Below are 20373 nucleotides of genomic sequence, written 5' to 3' on the forward strand. Positions count from 1 at the left end.
AGCAGGGCCTTCCTCTCCTTCGCACCGGTTTGTTATTGTATGTATTTTTGTATGTGAAATTGCTCTACTAACTGTAACAGAGGTGCGGAATCTGCGGGCGCTTTATAAATAAAAGTAAAGAAAGGCAGGCTATACACTAGTGGTGCTCCATATGTCTCGGGTGAAGTGAATGGTTTGTCCAGCTGCCTTGGACATCTTTCTTCAGCCTTCTGAAGGTAGTGCGACAGGGGAGACGGTAGTGGGGAGCCTGTCTCTGTATACTAGGGGTCACCTAACTACATCTTTTCCTACATGCCGGCCGCCGCCAGCTCTGCCCAACTCACAAATACTAGAATCACTCCTTATAGACATTTCCAAATGTTTTGCAGTCAAATGCCAGATTTTGTCACCAATATTTATTATTCAGCAATGAATTGAAGATAATTAAAAAACGTAACTCGTCTACAAATTAGAGGTTTCGCTGGTAGCCTAAACTGGCAAGTATCTGAAACTACTAAGGAACAGATTTTACATTTTAAATAACTGAAAGACAGTCATACTGTGCCCAAGGCCAGTAGAATGCCCAGTTTTGTAACCAATATTTATGTACACCGACCAGCCAAAACATCATGACCACCTGTCTATTATTGTGTAGGTCCTCCTTCTGCCGCCAAAACAGCCCTGACCGGTCACGTACTCCTCTATACTGCTGAGGGTGTGCTATGGTATCGGACACCAAGACATTAGCAGCAGATCCTTTAAGTCCTGTATGGGGCCCCCGTGGATGAATCCACATGCAATGGGTTCTCTAAGTAAAAGAAATGTGACCAGCCACCTTCTTCCATTCCTCCGTGGTCCAGTTATGCCCCTGTTGCTGGTTCACCGTTTTTCCTCCCTTGGACCACTTATGATGGGTACTGACCACTGCAGACCTGGAACATCACAAGAGCTGCAGTTTTGGAGATGCTTACGCTTGCCCATTTTTCCTGCTTCTAACACATCAACTTTGAGGACAAAATGTTAAATTGCTGCCTAATACCGTATTGGCTCGGATATAGGCCGCCCCCGTATATAGGCCGCACCCTAAAAGTTTGGTGCTTTTTTAAAGAAAAAGTTTTTTTTCTTTAAAAAAGCACCAAAAAAAACATGCTGCCACTGTCCTCCCCCCCGAGATATGCTGCCACTGTCCTCCCCCCCGAGATATGCTGCCACTGTCCTCCCTCCCCGCGATACGCTGCCACTGTCCTCCCTCCCCGCGATACGCTGCCGCTGTCCTCCCTCCCCGCGATCCGCTGCCCTCCCTCCCCGAGATCCGCTGCCCTCCCTCCCCGAGATCCGCTGCCCTCCCTCCCCGAGATCCGCTGCCCTCCCTCCCCGAGATCCTCTGTCCTCCCTCCCCGCGATACGCTGCCGCTGTCCTCCCTCCCCGCGATACGCTGCCGCTGTCCTCCTCTGCCCCCCTCCTCGACTTACCGGAGCAGACTCCCGGGTGTCTTCAGGGCCGGCGAGGGACATCTACGCAATACGCGTATGCAACTTCCGGTACCGTTACCGGAAGTTGCATTTGCGTATTGCGTAAATGTCTCCCGCCGGCCCCGCAAGACACCCGGGAGTCTGCTCCGGTAAGTCGGGGGTGGACAGAGGTAAAACGCTTAGATAACCTCCCGTGCCGGCACCCCCCCCCCCGTGGGAAGTGCTGGCAGGGGAGGCTGTCTGAGCGTATCGGGGAGAAGGATGCAGGTCCCCTGCACCGCTGCGGGGGATCTGTATCTTAACCCCGCTGCCTGCCCGGCGCCCGGGACTGCATGTCCCGGGCGTCGGGCGCTAGACCCCGAATATAGGCCGCACCCCCACTTTAAAAACTTAAAGTGGGGGAAAAAAGTGCGGCCTATATTCGAGCCAATACGGTATATCCCACCCACTGTCAGGTGCCATGACAACGAGAATATCAGTGTTATTCACTTCACCTGTCAGTGGTCAGAATGTTATGGCGGATAAATGAAGACTAATAGATGATATGATAGAAAAATGATAATAAAAAAAAACAACTTGCCCACAAATTATAGGTTTGGCTGGTGGTGTAAATCAGCAGAACCGTATTTAGTACACTACTAAAACCCACTGTTTGTAAGCAGATGTCTAATTTTGTCACAAATATTTTTTTGTGTTGACCAAGAATTAGAGATTTTGCCCTAAAATTAATTTTGATAATATTAACAAAAGGTAATAATAATAAAAATAATAATAAAGGATAATAAAAGTAATAATAATAAAGGATAATAAAAGTAATAATACTAATTATTAAAATAATAATGCTTGTGTGCTTTGTGTGACAATTAGTGGCAGACCTAGAGTGACCTGGACTTGTGGTCTCTGTTCTTGGTCCCAGTCCCTCTCCTTTGGTCTGAAGGAGGGGCTGCTCCATTAGAGGAGGCTGTGGTGATGGCAGATAAACCCCCCACTGCCTTCATCACATCCTTCTCACTCTGTTCAGTAAATGATAACAAAGCCGGAGCTTTGCTGAAGGGGGAGGCAGACTTTCCACGCCGCCTGCAGCCCTGTGCACAGAGGACTCAGCAGTCTCTGGCTGGCCTGCTGGGAAGTTGAATTGTGGGACGAAGCTCACGTCTGGCTGGCATTTTCTCGGTGATCAGGACGGGGTGCAGTCAGACTGGTGACTGTGGGACTTCTGTGCCCTCTGCAAGAGAACATGGAGCCCGGTATAGTGTTGGCGCTGACCCTGCTCGGTGGGATCTTCTCCTGGGGGGAGGTGACCTGCGACCCTGAGGGTGAGGAATTCCCTGATTGTAATGTTATATTTGCGTCCACTTTATCTATCCGATTAACCCTTTTCGTGCCGGAGTGGTGTTACCGGCACAGGCTAAGCGGAGAAGCCTTGCTGCCCCTGCCAGCGTTGGAAGGGTTAAATCTTTGCCGCTTGCGCTGGGGGAAGGTCTGGGGTGGACTCGGGGGGCTTTTGTTCGCCGTTTCTCGGAAGTTCAGTTTTACCCTTTAATCGGCCATCTGGCGATGTGTGAATGTCCCGGTATGGATCTTCAATGTGTGAGGCATTAACCCTCTCTGTGCCGCACAGGCAAATTACTAGTAGCAGTAGTGATTGGGGTGTATATAGCGCATCATATTCCGGAGCGCTGTACACAGTATTTTCTGCAAACAGGTGAATCATCTGTCACTCTTCTACCTTCACATCTGCTGGTTTATCCACCAGAACTCAACAACGGAACATTAAAGGTCTTAAACCCAAACATTTAATAGCAAACCATTTAAAATGGGGATTTAATCAAACACATGATTAAGCAAGTAAATATTTTTTTTGTTTGTAGCTAAGCCTCTTTTGTTGAGCCTGACTATACTGTAATCATTACTATTATTTATTGTTTTGTTATAGCGCCCTCATATTCCCCAGCGCTGTACAATGGGTAAACAGGACATAAGTTGTGCATCTCATAACAACTTAAACTTCTAGAAACAAAAGGAGAGGAGCTCACAATCTATCAGACTTCATGAACCTCTATTCTGTGGGGGTGATGGACTCACAACTAATAAAGCAAAAATAATAAATAAGACAGCTCGCAGATGTTTAAAAAAGGGTAATACTTCTTTCCCCTCCAATCAAATGCAAGAGCCTGATTGTATTATGCATTATTTATTATTATTGTATGATACCTTATTACTCAACACTAGCAACTCACTCAACACATTGCAAAGTATTTGGGGTTTAAAGTATATACATATAACTTTTATTTTATACAGTTGAATTACATCACATTCTGGTGATTATTATTTGCTAAATATCTATCTATCTATCTATCTATCTATCTATCTATCTATCTATCTATCTATCTATCTATCTATCTATCTATCTACCGTGTTTCCCCGAAAGTAAGACAGTGTCTTACTTTCTTTTTATCCCTAAAAGCCCCACTATGTCTTACTTTCGGGGTATGTCTTATATTGGGAAAAAATTGAGAGTGATGGGAGTTATGATGTACTTTTAGAGCATAATTAGATCATGAAAAAGACATTGGAAATGGTACAGCATAACACCCATCACTCTCACACACTTACCAATCAACACACCTACCAATCCACACGTATACCAATCCACACACATATACACCAATCCACACGTATACACAAATCCACACACATATACACTAATCCACACACATATACCAATCCACACACATATACACCAATCCACACACATATACACCAATCCACACACACATACACCAATCCACACACACATACACCAATCCACACACACATACACCAATCCACACACACATATACACCAATCCACTCTCACTTAATGCTTTCCTACCTTTCCTTTCTTCTTTCAGCTTCTTTTCCTCCTCTTCGCTCCTCTTCTTCAGTTCTGTCTTCTTCCTGGTTCAGAGGGCACGGACAGCGGTGGGCGCGGCTTCAGTGTTGTGCGCCGGGATCTGACAAGAAACCCCGGCGCACAACAGCTGTTGCCGCGCAGATCACAAGGGAGCGGTATCGGAGGTCATTAACAGACCTCCGGCTCCCTTGAGTGATTTTAAGCCGGGTTGAACCCGGCTTAAAATCACTCAAGGGAGCCGGAGGTCTGTTAAAGACCTCCGATACCGCTCCCTTGCGAGCCTGCTCCTCCAGCGGCGGACATTACTGTCCGTCTCTGGAGGAGTGCCGGGTGCCGCAAGTTGGCAGCCCCTGATGAGCGGCACCCGGTGCGGACCGCCCCCCGTCGCGCCCCCTGGAGTGTGGCGCCCTGCTCTAAGAGGCCGGGAAGCCCCCACCAGGGCCGGCCTTAGGGGTCTGCGGCCGCACAGGGTTTAAATAAAAACATCGGGGGTTTTTTTCAACTTTATTTAACATCCTCCATGTTAAATAAAGTTAAAAAAACTTTATTTAACATGGAGGATGTTAAATAAAGTTAAAAAAAACCCCCGATGTTTTAATTTAAATCCTGTGCGGCCGCAGACACGTAAGGCCGGCCTTGGTGGGGACTTCCCGGCCCCTTAGAGTGGCGGACCCGGCAAATCCCCCGTGTTTCCCCGAAAGTAAGACATATGTCTTACTTTCGGGGTACGGCTTATATTAGCCGACCCCTCTGAAACCCCCGATACGTCTTACTATCGGGGGTGTCTTACTATCGGGGAAACACGGTATCTATCTATAGGTCCTTAATTAAGAGTTACAGCATATAGTGCACTGTACTGTATATACTGCACGTGTATATATAGGTGTATATATAGCTTGAGTTTTTTTAATACTATAATGAGCGCCGTGGCTTGGCCTTCCTAGCAAATTGGAGTGCAAGAAAAAATATCTCCAATTTGTGTTCTTATATATATTTTTTTATAGATTTACATGCTTTTGAAATGAATGTGCAGAATATCCTATTAATATATGATTATTTAAAATAATAATTGCATGGTCATTTTGTATACCATCACCATATGATAATTATTATATAATGTTATATATGTTCTATTATGTTATAGTGAAACTGTGGTCTATAGACTTCCCTGTCATTCTAATCATATTTCTTTATTGCTGCTACTCATAGTTAAAATATTATTTGGTATCATAAGCACTATAGCTGTATCTGAGGTTTTGTTGTTACTATTATTATCTGTATAATGGCAGCAGATGTACAACAAGCGGGGGGGGGGGCTGCTGATCATTTAATAATACAAACATAAAACCATTGTCTACTATTTCTGTGACAGCAACCAATCAGTGACTGCTTTTGTGTCACATGAGAATTAAGCATGCCCCTGAAAATATATTGTATGATTTGTAGATTTTGTTCTGGAAAGGGCATTTAACAGCACTAGGAAGGAATGATGTTTATAATGCTTGCTTTAGTTATAAAAGCGTTTAATTCAGCGTTTAAGTATAAGGAACAGCACTTTTAAATAGAAATAACATATGCATTCCTGAGAACAGCGACATGTTTACATTCAGTGTTGCCCCAGGCCTAAGCAAGGACATGGCCACCGGCCACCCCCTCCTTAATCCTGAGTGCAATATGACATATAGTAAGGCTGGAACGTTCTCTATAGTATTAATAGGTTGGGGAGATCAGTGAACTCTCTTTTAACCAGCTCATGGGACCCTCTAAAGGAAGCCTAATGGCCCAAAAGGGTTATTGACTCAGAGTTACGCGGCTGAGGGGCTGCTGCCGCCCTAGGCCTACTCAGCCAAGGCTGACCACCCAAGCACCCCCTCTCCTGCTTCTCAAACTATGTATATATATATATTACCATGCCTGGGACCTACCTAAATGCGCTGCCCTTCAGACTATTAACCCTTTATTGCTCCATTACAGGGTATCCATTGTAGAGGTTCATTAAGGATTGTAACCAAATATTTCCATTAAACATACCAAAAAGTACAATTACTGTTTTGACTAAGTGAAAGAACTTTATACAATAAGAGATTTGAGGTGTGGTCTACTAGTAGCAAGAGCACTTAAATGAATGCTCAACTTCCGGCTGTTTAGCCCTAAAAATCACCCTATTTGCCCTAAAACCCTGAGACTGTAAAAACCATCAGGTCTGGGGGTAATCCTGAGAGTTCCCATTAATATAGAACAGTGCGCATGGCAAAAATATTAAAAATAATTCCAAAAACCCTTTTTTCTTTTCTAGAATATTTCTAAATGTACATATAACTGTAAAAAAAATAACACATTAAATTAAACATTGGTAAACGAGGTGATGGAATTATGGTGTAAAGGGGAGGTTTATAGCGCAACTACACGATATTAGATATACAAAGTAGGATTAGGTTCTTCTGTGATAGCATACAGCTACTGATTAGCAATATCAGTGGGATTTCTTCATATATATATATATATATCAGCCAGATTTAGTAATTGACAGGCAGGAGTGGGGCTCTATACTGACTTATTATATATAGGTATAACCTTTTTTGGCCCGTATATTCAATTTTTTTTCTTTATTCTTATTGTTACGTTTTAACTTTCTTATTTCTTACTCGGTAATACAGATTGTTCTCTATTTGAAGTAAGATTGTAGAGAGTTTGCTCCAAATTGCAGCCAAATGCTTTTTCGGTTTAGCAGGCAGCGTAGCCAGACACTAAGGTGCCGACGGAATGTATTTACATTGCAGCGGAAAATCCATCCCAGCTGGAAGCGGTTTATTTTAACCTTCCTTATTATTTCTTTAGTGTCCCTTTTGCCCTTTTTATTGGTCATCTTAGGCTTGGACATTGCCAGCCTGCCCATATTACCGAATCCTAAAACTGATATCTCCCTAGAGGCCGGTACAGATGTGAAGCATTAGACTGAACACTTATGCTATTTCAGACAGCTGTTTTTCTAGACAGGAAGAATGGGACATGGATTTGAGTAGATCCCATAGCCTTTTGCAGACTGCTGGGTAAAGTCCTAGTGTTTGCCATATGCTGATAACAAACATAACATTTAAGCCTTTTACTGCGCCCATTCTAGATAACATTAACACTGCTCCCATTCCCATATTCAGCGGGTCAGGGTTCAGACACGTCACAGCATTCCACAGCAATGACATCATCTGGATGCTGAATGCTCCTTTTCTGGCAAATATCCCCCTCATCACGCTCAACCCCCTTAGCCATTACAGTGTGTTTGAAATACTATCCTTTCTCTTAACTTCTTGTAATTATATATAAATTATATATACCTCCAACTTTCAACCTAGCAAAATCTCAGAAACCCACTTTTTTAGAGAAATGCACCACATATTCAGCTAGAACTCCAACATTATCTCTCCTTTCTCTATACCTTGTGATGTTTTTCTTCACCTCATTCCCTCTAGATCGTAAGCTTGCAAGCAGAGCCCTTGTTACCTAATGTATAAGGCAGGGGTGTCCAAGTTTTTTTCTGCAGTGGGCCACTTCATCAGAATTGTATATGTGCGAGGGCCGCACTCATTTTTCAGAGAAAATATGGCCTTTAATAAAATATGCAGATTAAAATAAAGTAAATGACACAAAAACTTTTCCTCTCACTGATTTCTGGGCCTGAAAAGTTTTGTGACTACAAATTCAGGATAATTAAAAATGAAATAGTTCTATTTGTTCAAGGGATGCACCAAAATGAAACTTCTGGACCAAAACCAAAAATTCAGGGTTCACTTAGCCGAAACCGAAAATGACCCCCCACCTTTAAAAATAATTAAAAAATCCCACATTTTTAATAAAAGTAGGTAACACACCACAATTGGACAAAAAAAATCAGCAATATGACTTGGCATGATAGGAGTGTGATTGTTAACCTAGTGAATGCTGGAACCTAGGCATGATGGGACTGTGATTGCTGTTAGCAATCACACTCCTATCATGCCAAGTCAGCCAGTACATGCTGGTACAGGGTGGCTGTAAGTGATGTGCAGACCCCATAGTGCTGGCAGCATCAATACACAAGGGGAGCAGCTAGCTAGGTTTCAGCATGTACTGGCTGACTTGGCATGATAGGAGTGTGATTGCTAATAGCAATCACAGTCCCATCATGCCTAGGTTCCAGCACTTACCCATCCATGCTATCACACACACACTCATTCATTCATATACTCATTCATTCACAGATTAATTCCCTCAATCACGCATTCTCCTTAAAACACCCTCCCCACCCCCTTACCTGCACTGCAGCGTTCTCTGTGACACTCAGAGACTTCAGCAGGGGGCGCGGCCTCCCTCTGCGTTCTCCTGTACTGCACAGAGGAAGCAGGACCGGAGCAGAGACATGTGATGTCACGTACATTCACGTGACTCTGCTGGGTTCCACTTCCTCTGCAGTACAAAAGACCCTTCCACAGGTAAGCAGCAGGGCTCTTGTGATCCCGGTTGCCCTGGCTGCCGATCTCACGCGGGCCGCATGTAGGACGCCCCTGGTATAAGGTCTGTCTATTACAGTTTTGTCATATGCTGTGCTGCCTAAATTGGTGGCGCAATACAAATAAAAGATATATTTTTTTCATCATCTGAGTCTATAAATAAGTCTCTTAATTTCATGTCCCAGTATAGAACACACAAGGGTTTGGATCATGTGCTCATAGCAAGCTTTAAAACAATCATTACTGGTTAGGCTGGTTAGTTGGGTTTGCAATAAATTTCGAGTAAAGCCCATTTTTAGTAACTTTAACAATTTTAGAGGGCGTCAGTTGCAAGTTGCTTTCGCTTGAAACTTTTTAATACTTTTGTAACTAAATGCATTAGAAACACAATTCCTAGTACAGCTGCATACCAAAGCTTTTCCCAAAAATAATTCTTTAGTCAAGTAAGATTTTGGTTCATTGCTGCCATAGACACGGAAAAAGCTTAAAAGTCATTTTTACTCAATTAAACATTCAGATAAAGTATAAGATGGCAGCTCAGTGACAGGTCTGCTACGGTATATTTGCTTACCATTCTAAGGAGTGCAATTAATGTTATTTTTCTTTCTAAATGGTACAGCACCTTTAATTGGGCACAAGTTTCTAGTATTCAGGCAGGGAATCAGAGAGGTGGCAATTTATCTGCAAATATCATTCCTTCACAGCAATTAATATTAATTATTATAGCGTACAGCCATGTATTCATACTTATAGTAGCTATTGAATAACTCTACGTATTAATAGTAACTGTGGTGTACTATATGAGATTGTGTATCTATATATCGATAGTAATAATGGCACATTACTGTAAAAGGCTGTGTATTTATAAACTAATAACAGATACCTGGTTCTGTATAAGGCTATGTATCTATTTACTGATGGCAACAATGCTGTAATGTATAAGGCTGTGTATCTATGTATATTCTGATAATGTATGTATCCCCTCTCCTACTCTAATACTCTAGATTGTAAGCTCATTTGAGCAGGGCCCTCCTCACCTATTGTCTCTGTCAATTTGTTATGTTACATACTACTTGTTATGTCCTGTCTACCCATTGTACAGCGCTATGGAATTTGATGGCGCTATATACAACAATAAATAATAATAATACCTCCTTACCTCCTCCCCATTGCCTACCTTTGTTGGAGGCAAATGTTTGTTACCCATCAATAGGAACAAATTATATGACCACGTTAGTAGTATCTAACATTAGTTTACAATAGCTGAGGTCTACAGTTTACAGTTCCTATGATGTTCAGCCAGTAATGGTGACTGTATATCACAAGGAGAGCATCACTAAAAATACTATAATATACTATATTATATATATTATTATATATATATATTATAGTGTTATATACCGTATTGGCTCGAATATAGGCCGCACTTTTTTCCCCCACTTTAAGTCTTTAAAGTGGGGGTGCGGCCTATATTCGGGGTCTAGCGCCCGACGCCCGGGACATGCAGTCCCGGGCGCCGGGCAGGCAGCGGGGTTAGGATACAGATCCCCCGCAGCGATGCAGGGGACCTGCATCCTACTCCCCGATACGCTCAGACAGCCTCCCCTGCCAGCACTTCCCACAGGGGGGGTGCCGGCACGGGAGGTTGTCTAAGCGCATCGTGCGGACCGTCCGCACGATGCGTTTTACCTCTGCCCACCCCCGACTTTCCGGAGCAGACTCCCGGGTGTCTTGCGGGGCCGGCGGGAGACATCTACGCAATACGCGTATGCAACTTCCGGTACCGGCACCGGAAGTTGCATACGCGTATTGCGTAGATGTCCCCCGCCAGCCCCGCAAGACACCCGGGAGTCTGCTCCGGTAAGTCGAGGAGGGGGGGGCAGAGGAGGACAGTGGCAGCATATCTCGGGGGGGGGTGTGATGGGGGGGAGGAGGACAGTGGTAGCATATCTAGGGGAGGGAGGACAGTGGTAGCATATCTCGGGGGGGGGACAGTGGTAGCATATCTCGGGGAGGGAGGACAGTGGCAGCATATCTCGGGGGGGGCAGAGTGGCCGCATGTTTTTTTTGGTGCTTTTTTAAAGAAAAAAACTTTTTCTTTAAAAAAGCACCAAACTTTTAGGGTGCGGCCTATATACGGGGGCGGCCTATATCCGAGCCAATACGGTATATAACACTATAATATATATATATATATATATACTATAATATATATATTATAGTGTTAATAATATATTAACACTATAATATATTTTTTATCTGCTGTTATAGTTTTGCAATCTTTAATTTATTTAAAAAAAATTAATTGTAGTTGCATTGTATTGTGTTTTTCAGACTAATAGTAGGAGCATGAACTGGTTTTATTCCAACATGGCTTGTTTTTATTATAATTTTAAATATCTTCTTGTTTTTTTTTTTTTTTTTGTTCATAAATGATGTCATCATTGATTGGTCTGCTCATATTAATTCAGAGTTGTATTAATATAACATTTTCATATAACAAATAAAATCTGTTAGCTGATGTGGTGATGACTCCGGTGTTAGAAGGAACAATACAGTGTATCTTTATTGGGGTAATCATACTGCTAGTGTATTTCTTAACAGTCCTTGTAAGCTATTATCATTAATGCTAAAGGAATGGACTTCTTTTGTTCAGCCAGTGGCTGAAGTATTCTATTATTTTTATCAATTCATTAATTTGCTGAAATAATGGTGAGATGCTTTTTTACTAATGGTAATAATTGTGTTTTAAAATAAAAATAATGTCTATGCGTGTCTTAAGGATTCATATGTTCTATCTGTCTCAATTTCATATTTTTCTGAAGGACTCCAGATTTTAATCGCTTTAGAGAATACCCTGAAACACAGTTGCATATACAAGTTTTATTGCCTTATACTTAGCAGTGTATTCAGGCTTAGGTCAGATAGGGCAAGGCCTAGCACAGCATGTCCAGGACGAGTCCTCTAGGGTGATCAGACCCCCCTGGTGTATCATTGTTCAATAGGGCCACTTACACTATGGAAGACTATCCTGACTCGGCACAACCTTTATGGGATGCAATAAAAGGTGCACAATTTAGGCGCAAAGCAAAGTGATGAGAGTGGCAGTGGAGGGGGGCTTGCGCCCAAAGTAATTATGTCCACCACGTAAGTATACTAAATCTCCCCAGATAAATAAGTTATTTTAGCATTATGACTTGAATCCTGCCTTAAAATATTTCTCTTGTCTTTCCGTGTAAACACTTTTCATGGTAAATGACTAAATAGTTCTAATTATATTAGAGAGTAAATGCTTGACAGGAAAAGATAAGCTACGTAATTTCCATCATGTCTGTATAGTAACCTTTTGTGGCCTTTTTTTTTTTTTATAACATTATTTGGTACCTATCAAAACGTACATGTGGCAGTGTTTGATCTACTACTAGCTGGTAAACATTGTTCAACAACATCTGACAGCAGGAAACATCTAGGTGGGATGTCCTGTCTAATTATTACTTGGGCAACATGGGACCCTATCTATGCTCGTGTTGGGCTATAACATCAGTATTGGTCCACCATGACTGATAATGATGGAGGGTGTCCACCAACAGCCGAAGTTTCTGCATGTAGCCAACTCCTGATTTATAGGGCTTGTTGAATGGCCTTTTTAAATAGATTTATCTTTGTGACAAACCTTGATTCTATAACGCCGCTGAGATGGCGGACCAGTCATTTGTAAAGTGAGTAGAACAAGCTTTCTGGTAATGTAGTTTTCAAGCTTCTGGGATTAATACTAAAGGTTCTGGTAACTGTACTGGGGGAAAAAGTGATCCATACTGTAGTTTCCATTAAAGTATCAACACTGGAGATAGCACTTTGTATTCCAAATACGTTAGATTAGTTATAGATTTTTCATACAGTGGAAAATCAGGCTGCCATTTTGGAGACAAGAAACAATTGCCACACACATAGTTTTCAACGTGGGGTTTTCTGCCATCTTTATGGACTTGTATGTGTTTTTAAACTAATTTACTGTGTTACAATATAGATGTATTTTGTATAAATGTATATAAGAGTTTGCTGTAAACTAATTCTGAAAATGACAAGTGTTATTGTCCTGTACTTGCTGGAAATGTATTCTCTGAAAATACTTAGTCTTGTGACGTGACAAATATAACATATGCAATGCGTTTGTCAGTCTTTGCTGCTTAATCACCTTTCTGTTTTATTTTCAGGTGTTCATTTGTTAAATATGACCATAAAAAGCTTTCACGGTTTTCATGATTATGGTGAATTTGAGGATATACCAGATGATGCCATAGATGAATCTGGAGAAGGATCTGGAAATGAAGTTGTCATTTCTCGAAGCCTTAGTCCAAGGAAAACATCTCAAACAAATGTTACAAAGGAAGGAGAATATTATCTCACCAGCCCATGGTTGACCAAGTTTATTCCTTCGGTATATACCCTTGTGTTCGTTTTGGCATTGCCCCTGAATGTGATGGCAATTATTATCTTCTTGACCAAGATGAAAGTCCGAAAACCAGCAGTGGTTTACATGCTGAACCTGGCAGTGGCTGATGTTTGCTTTGTGACTGTTCTACCTTTCTTAATAGCTTACCGCTTCTCAGGAAACAACTGGCGGTTTGGAGCTGGGATGTGCCGCTTTGTTACAGCTGCCTTTTACTGCAACATGTACTGCTCCATCCAGCTAATGACAAGTATCAGCGTGGACAGGTTCCTAGCCGTGGTCTTCCCAATGCACTCTCTTTCCTGGCGCACTGTAGGCCGTTCCTGGATGGTCTGCATTCTCATTTGGACAACATCGATAGTGGGCACTGTACCTCTCCTCATAACCGAGCAAACTAAATATATTTCTGGACTGGGCATCACCACCTGCCACGATGTGCTAGACTTGAAAGACCAACAGACATTTTACGTATACTATTTTTCTGTCTATTGTTTGCTCTTCTTTTTCTTGCCTTTAATCACCACAACCATCTCCTATATTGGAATTATTAGGAGACTCAGCTTATCAAACATAGAGAACACTTGCAAGAAGACACGCGCTTTGTTCCTGGCAGTCGTCGTGTTGTGTGTGTTTGTGATTTGTTTTGGGCCAACCAATGCAATCTTCCTAACACATTATTTGATCAATGCTAAGGAGTCCCTGTATTTTACCTATATTATGTGTGCTTGTGTTAGTAGTGTTAGCTGCTGCCTTGACCCCCTAATTTACTACTATGCCTCCTCTCAGTGCCAGAAATATGTGTACAGCGTGCTCTGCTGTAAGAAGGTCACTGAGCCAGGAGGCAGCAGCACTGGTCACCTCATGAGCACCGCTGTCAAAAATGACATCGGCTCAACCAGCGCGAAAAATAGCATCTATCGGAAGCTTTTGACTTAAATATTGACCATAAAATATTATATAGGCATGTAATTTTAGCGGCACATTATTTGCCGCCTCTGTTTTGTGATTGTACAAAATGGTCTATATCTGTGTACAATGAAGTGAAAGTAGCATTGTAATGCCAAGATCTGTTGTATATGAGGCATGGGGTGAGAGAATAAGAGTGAAAAAAACATGTAAAATTCATTGATAATAGCACAGTAAGCCGATATGTGTTTTATGGATTCCAAGAGACTTTCCTAAATGATAGCATATATATTAATATAGTATCTATAAACTCTCTGTATATAATAATATATGTCATTCCCATTGTACATATTATGGGTCTGCAAGCACAGACCAATCTACATGTTTTTCATGAGCTTCCGGTTGTAAAACCGGGTTCAAACCATATTTTGATGTAAAAATCTGCAGAATGGGGCAATTACCTTAATTTCATTTAACTTTTAATATGTTCAGCCTTTAGAAATCACTTGATGCTTGGATTTTTTACATCTATACTAACACCTTCCTGTTCCCTTAAAATCCAAGAGCCTCCCATTTTGTGTACAAAGCTTTCTATATATACTTTATCGCCCAACGAGATGTGGAAAGGAACTTTCTTTCAAGCTATGTCTGCAGTAGCCGTGTTATTGGCAGACAATCGCATAGATGCATACTAGATAATTGGATGCTCTGTATAAGATTCTGCTGGTTACTGTGTCAAGGACAAGGACAGAATTCCCAGCAATCTGAGATACTGTGACTAGCGGAAATGTATACTGCGGAAAGTTTTTCTTAATGTTAGTGTTGGTAAATTATTTTGACGTGCAATTCCTGCTGGTTTATGAATGCCCTCTATTAATCTGACAACATATTTAACTGTGAGTTTAAACTGTGATCGCTCCCAGAAAGGTTCTCTCGTTAATCTGACTGCTGTAAGGGTTTGTGGTTATACCTATGTGATAGTTTAGATTTTTTTGCTGCAAAATAAGTCGGTGGGCTAAATTTCTTTTTTCGAAACCCCTAAAACATTTGCTCCAGGCGGCCACCTAGACAATCTGTTGGTGAAGCCAGTCCTGCATTATAGATCCGCTGCCAAGTGCGCCTGTATTTTTTTTCCAAATCCTAAATTGAAAAGTTCTATAAACTAACCAAAGCTACAAAAGTGGTAGTTATCTCAATAAACACTACAGTTGCATTGTATTTTTTTGACTGTTTTATGTCTTTCATGATTATTCCTAGCCAGTATCGGTAAGTTGCTGGTTGTTGTTGATTGGTACGAGCAGCCTTTGCAAGAAAGGAATGAGGAGATTGTTGAGAATCTCAGGACAAGAAATTCATTACAGATGTTAGTTCTGCCACATTTGACCTCAGGTTTCAGTTGAAGCCCAGCCCTACTTTAAAAAGTGGAAGGAGGCAAAAGGTTAAAACGATGAATGTTCATCTCTGATATTATTATTATCTAGATAAAAATACTACTTGGTTTAGGAGTTGACCGAAAACCAGTTAAGGGCCAATTTAGAATCGGGTACGCAATCTGGCTGACTAGGACGGCAGTTCCGGGGGGCAGCAGTCCTCCTAATACAAAACATGGAGGCTTGATCGCCCCGCACTTATGCTACGCCAGCTCAGCACAGCCTCTATAGACTTCATTAAAAGGCTCTGTGTGCCTTCAAGACACGGCATGCTGGCATATGATGTCATATCCCAGCGCTCCATTTCTTAAAGGCATACAGCGCCTTTTATTGTATTTGGAATGCCGACCACGGCGGAGGATGCCTGGGGTGCTGCCGTAGAACATTTACCCATAATGTTCTTTTTATTTCTGTATGTGTGCTGTTTAATAAAAAATGTAAATGTGTATGTAGTATTTTGTTAATGACTGTTATTCTGACTGTACTTTTTATGATTTCTCCTAAAGATATAAATATAACCGTTCTATAATCCGTTTACATGAGTATCAGTGTGTCGCATATAGCTATAGTATAATGTATTTGAGCAAAACAAACAAATGATAGAATAAACCTCATTAAACAATATATCACAGTTTAGGATCAGATGGCCGCTTCTTAGCTAATGTTTTTTGTAGGTATAGCTTACCCCGGAGTATTAGTCATCACATCTGTTTATAATCGTTCCGTCATGTAAAATGTTTACTGTATACCAGTAAATACCTTGTTTGCTGGCTCTCCTTCATTCTGGGATACTTGCCGGAAAACAAATGTACATTTACGGTTCCCCTGTGCATACTTAAATTATTTTGTCCTTTTGTTAGTTGCTGTATGTTTCTTTCTCTGACTATTGAACGTATTGGACACCAAAAGTAAGGCATTCTGTTGGTGGAATTGCATTTTGAAATATGTAATACAGAATAAATAAAACCAAGAGGACAAAAACCATGTGTTGTTTCCACTGGTGTATTATATACTTATACGAGAACGATATGTATAAAAAGACTGGATAGTTCTATGCACCACCCACTGGAATACGAATATACCCAAAAACCAGAATATTCTGGCAAAAACAAAATGCAAAGGCTGTTTCCATTTAAGATGTGAAACCTAAGAATAAGCAAGTGTGTGCATCCAAAATGTGTATATAATTATAATGCTAACGTTTAACATGTGGTTTAGCTATTTCCTTATCTATGCTGAGCCCTCCTTTCCCTTCACAGTTTCCCAAAGCTGAGCCCTGCCGTGAATTTAACATTTGTTTAAAAGAAGTACAGTTCTGTTCTTTATGTTTATTGAAGCTTTAACCAACGTAAATTTAGTTTACTACTTTTCAGGACAGGTTCCCATTCTATCTTCTGGCAGCTAAACTCCAGGTCTCCATTTTTTTAATATATATTTAAATAGATTGGTGTGCTGTACGCAGGACGTACCCAACTGCTGTACCCCTCTGTAGTAGAAACTCCCACCAAAATGATCTTATTTACAATTTTGGACTCTCTAGTGAGTGGAAATGGGGTCTCCAGTACCCAGATTTCATTGATTTGTTTCCTGATCCCATAGCTAGGCTATATGGGATATATGACATCTAGATAATTTCCTTGTTTGCTCATATTGTATAAACTCGATTTATAAATAAAACAAAAGAGAAGTTTTAATTTGTCCTCTTCGTCAACGTCTCTTTTGCATTCATGCGAATGTATGTGAATGTTGTATATATCATTTCTGTATTTAATGTATGCTGAGTGGCTTAAAATATAGTCACATTGTAAATAATGTTTGTTTCCAACTGATCACCTCTAAAATAAATGTATGTTTACTGGGTGTTTAGTTTTGTCATTGTTGTTGGTGTTATGATTCAAATTGTGGTGAGTAAATAATGTTATTAATTTGTTGGGGCGTTGGTGTTGCCTTTGCCCATACAAAAATAGTGCATGTGTGTTTGCACTGACATTTCTCCTTACCCGCTGCCACACACTGGACACAGTGTCTCCATTTCTTACCCAGGGCATATAAAGGGCTATTGTGAAGCGCATAAACCCAATATGATGAATAGATCAATAAAATAATGTGAAGGATTAGTGGGCATTGTGGGCAATCTATTTCTTTCCCTCTCTTCATCTTGTCCCCGTGACAGACAACATGCAGAGCTCCCACTTTTATTGAATGACAATCTCTCACTTGGGTAGCTGAGCATCACGGGAGATTAGGTCTGCCACCTTTTTTAAGCCATTTCCTCGAAATTCTTTGTGAGGTTTGTGGCCATGGACATGGTTTACTGGTGACAGCTAAAATGCTTGGTTTAGTGCAAAGAAAAGAGAGGGGAGATAAGATAGAAAAGAAATGGAGCGAAGAGACAAAAGGGAAAAGAAGTGGCTAAAGAATTGAAGTAGAGAAAAAAGAGCAAAGAGATTGAGACGGGAGAGAAATTACACAATAAAGGACGGAAATGCATAATAAAAAATAAAAAGATAAGAAATGGAAAGTGGGCGAGTACAGAGAGTAAAGAAAATTGAGAAGAGAAAGGAAAAAAATGAAAGAAAGAATGAGAGTGAAAAAAAAGTAGAAAGCAAAAGAGAGAAAGGATGTAGGAAGAAGATAAAAGAAAGATAGGAAGAAAACAAAAAAAGACAAGGAAAAGAACGAAAGAGATAGCAAATGCCTTTTACTGACCACGAGTGATGAGACCTTCATTAAATAAACAGGAAATATAGCTTTCATTATCTTATGCCCAGCACATGCACTCCTCTGTACTGTAACCGAATCCCCTTCTTGTGCGTCAGTTTAAGCAAGCAGCAAACATCAAATCTCTGGGAAGGCTTACAGCAGCTGTACGGATGTATGCTTCCAGGCCCAGTGCTAAAATTATAGATGAGGATCAGGGATAATGCAAGCAAGTTACTTTTGTTCACAATTTTTTATTTGCTTACCTTATTTTACATCATCTAACACAAGCACACACACTTACATGTACACATACATTTACCGGATATAACCAGTACACACAGTGGAAATATGAATATAGTTATATACATGTATTTCTTTTACACTTGCTTACATTAATTTATACACTAACATGCATACAAATCTACACTATATATTCAAATATACACAATCATGCATACTCACAAATACACATATTCATAAACACCAAACCCGGAGCGTTCCCAGGTATGCATACGTTATCTTTAGTCCAGTTCACATAGTGAAAATTTAAATCTGTTTATACACAAATGTGATTTTATTTTTATTATACTTTTATCTTACTATATTATATATTTTACACAGTAACATACTTACACACTCCCCTACCACACAGTAGGGGATAGTCAACCAGTCTAGGACCCTTTCAGCCCTTGCACACTGCCATTTACTGCTGACTGAGGGACTGATGGATGGAGTATGGCAGCAGCCTGTTGGCCAAGCAGTATGGCCGCCCTCTCCCCGAGAGGTAGTGTTGGCAGCACCAGCGTTTGGGGTCCCCACTGATCATGTGGCCTTACCGCAATGCAAGGACTTTAGAGGTCTCCTTTTTTTGGAACGTCTTCATGTTTAACGTTGTTTCCAGCAGTTCGTTACTCACAGTGTCAGCAAAAATGTCTAAAATGAAAGTATTGGGGATTCTCTATTATTTCAGTGTAACTTGCGTTCGTTTAATGTTTGATTCTGGTTCCTGCTGACATGGAAGACCCCAGGCTGTCTAACAACGGCCTGATCTCCTGCTTACGGGTGCAAAAACAATAGGACATGTTATTACATCCTAATGGTCATGTAAACCATTTTCTACAGAATTTAACAATATATCGTAATGTAGTTAAGGGGTTAACAGGAATCTGTATTCTAGCCCTCTCGCTTGCATGGGGGTTCTTAGATCAATGGCAGCCACAGTGAGCTGCTTAACCAACCCACACAGTATTACAAACGTATATATATGCATACATGGGAACTCCCACAGCTCCCCTTGCAGGGTGCGGCCAGGACTACCCGCTGACGTGGGTGGTCCTGCTGATGTCAGTGGGTGTTTCCACTGACTTGGTGTGTGGACCACTGATGTCACAGGCGGTCCAATTTACATCAGTGGGTGTTTCCCATTAAAGGGGGAAATGGGCGAATAGTTGGGCGTGTCAGGACCCTGTTATCGTGACCCCCAGGATTCGGGTGTGGACCCAGAAAACTGGTGAAACCCAGATTATGCGATCTAGCCCAAAAATGACAGACATCAAATGATGTAGTCACCACGTTTGGAGAACAAGAATAATTCCTATGTTTAAGAAAATAACAGTTTTCAGCGAATGTGTACACATGGCTATTTTGCAATCTCTAATCACAATGCAAAGCAAATATTTTCATCTCTGGATTAACTAGATATTTACACCATTATTGTAAAGGTAAATTATAGGTAAATCTTAACCAACTGTTATTTGCAAAGGGAGTTGGCTTTCTTACAAGAAACAGCAACTAATAAAGAGAAATAAAAAAATGTACTTATAATCACTGAACTTAACAGTCCTTTACAAAAAAAGGTGCGGTTTAGACTTTATCTGAGTTATAGTTCACTGTTCCTATCAGGACACAGACAATTATGTGAAGCAAACAACTTTCTGTTATGTTACACTAGTTTCCTTCTGTAGATAAAGGCAACACGTTGCCTTGAAAAGGAGAGTCATCCATCATGTGACAGATTCTCTCAATGAACCAGGCAAAGGGCTAAATGCATAC

The 20373-nt window shown here is 41.1% G+C and overlaps 1 protein-coding gene across 1 annotated transcript; it reads left to right on the forward strand.

Annotated features, from left to right (window-relative positions):
* The first annotated feature begins 2493 nt into the window (after nucleotides 1–2493).
* On the forward strand, nucleotides 2494–14672 carry LOC128462705 (proteinase-activated receptor 1-like). The gene is made up of 2 exons (XM_053447965.1): nucleotides 2494–2768; nucleotides 13047–14672. Exons 1-2 carry the CDS (start codon nucleotides 2690–2692, stop codon nucleotides 14216–14218), a joined length of 1251 nt encoding a protein of 416 aa, XP_053303940.1. The 5' UTR covers nucleotides 2494–2689; the 3' UTR covers nucleotides 14219–14672.
* Nucleotides 14673–20373: the final 5701 nt, after the last annotated feature.

This window comes from Spea bombifrons, chromosome 1 (assembly GCF_027358695.1).
Source record: "Spea bombifrons isolate aSpeBom1 chromosome 1, aSpeBom1.2.pri, whole genome shotgun sequence".
NCBI lineage: Eukaryota > Metazoa > Chordata > Amphibia > Anura > Pelobatidae > Spea > Spea bombifrons.

Excerpts from the sequence above, each read along its gene's own strand:
- LOC128462705 (XM_053447965.1), top strand. The coding sequence starts at position 2,690 with ATGGAGCCCGGTATAGTGTTGGCGCTGACCCTGCTCGGTGGGATCTTC. Across the intron at positions 2,769-13,046 it reads GGTGACCTGCGACCCTGAGG|GTGTTCATTTGTTAAATATG; the intron begins GTGAGGAATTCC and ends TTTTATTTTCAG.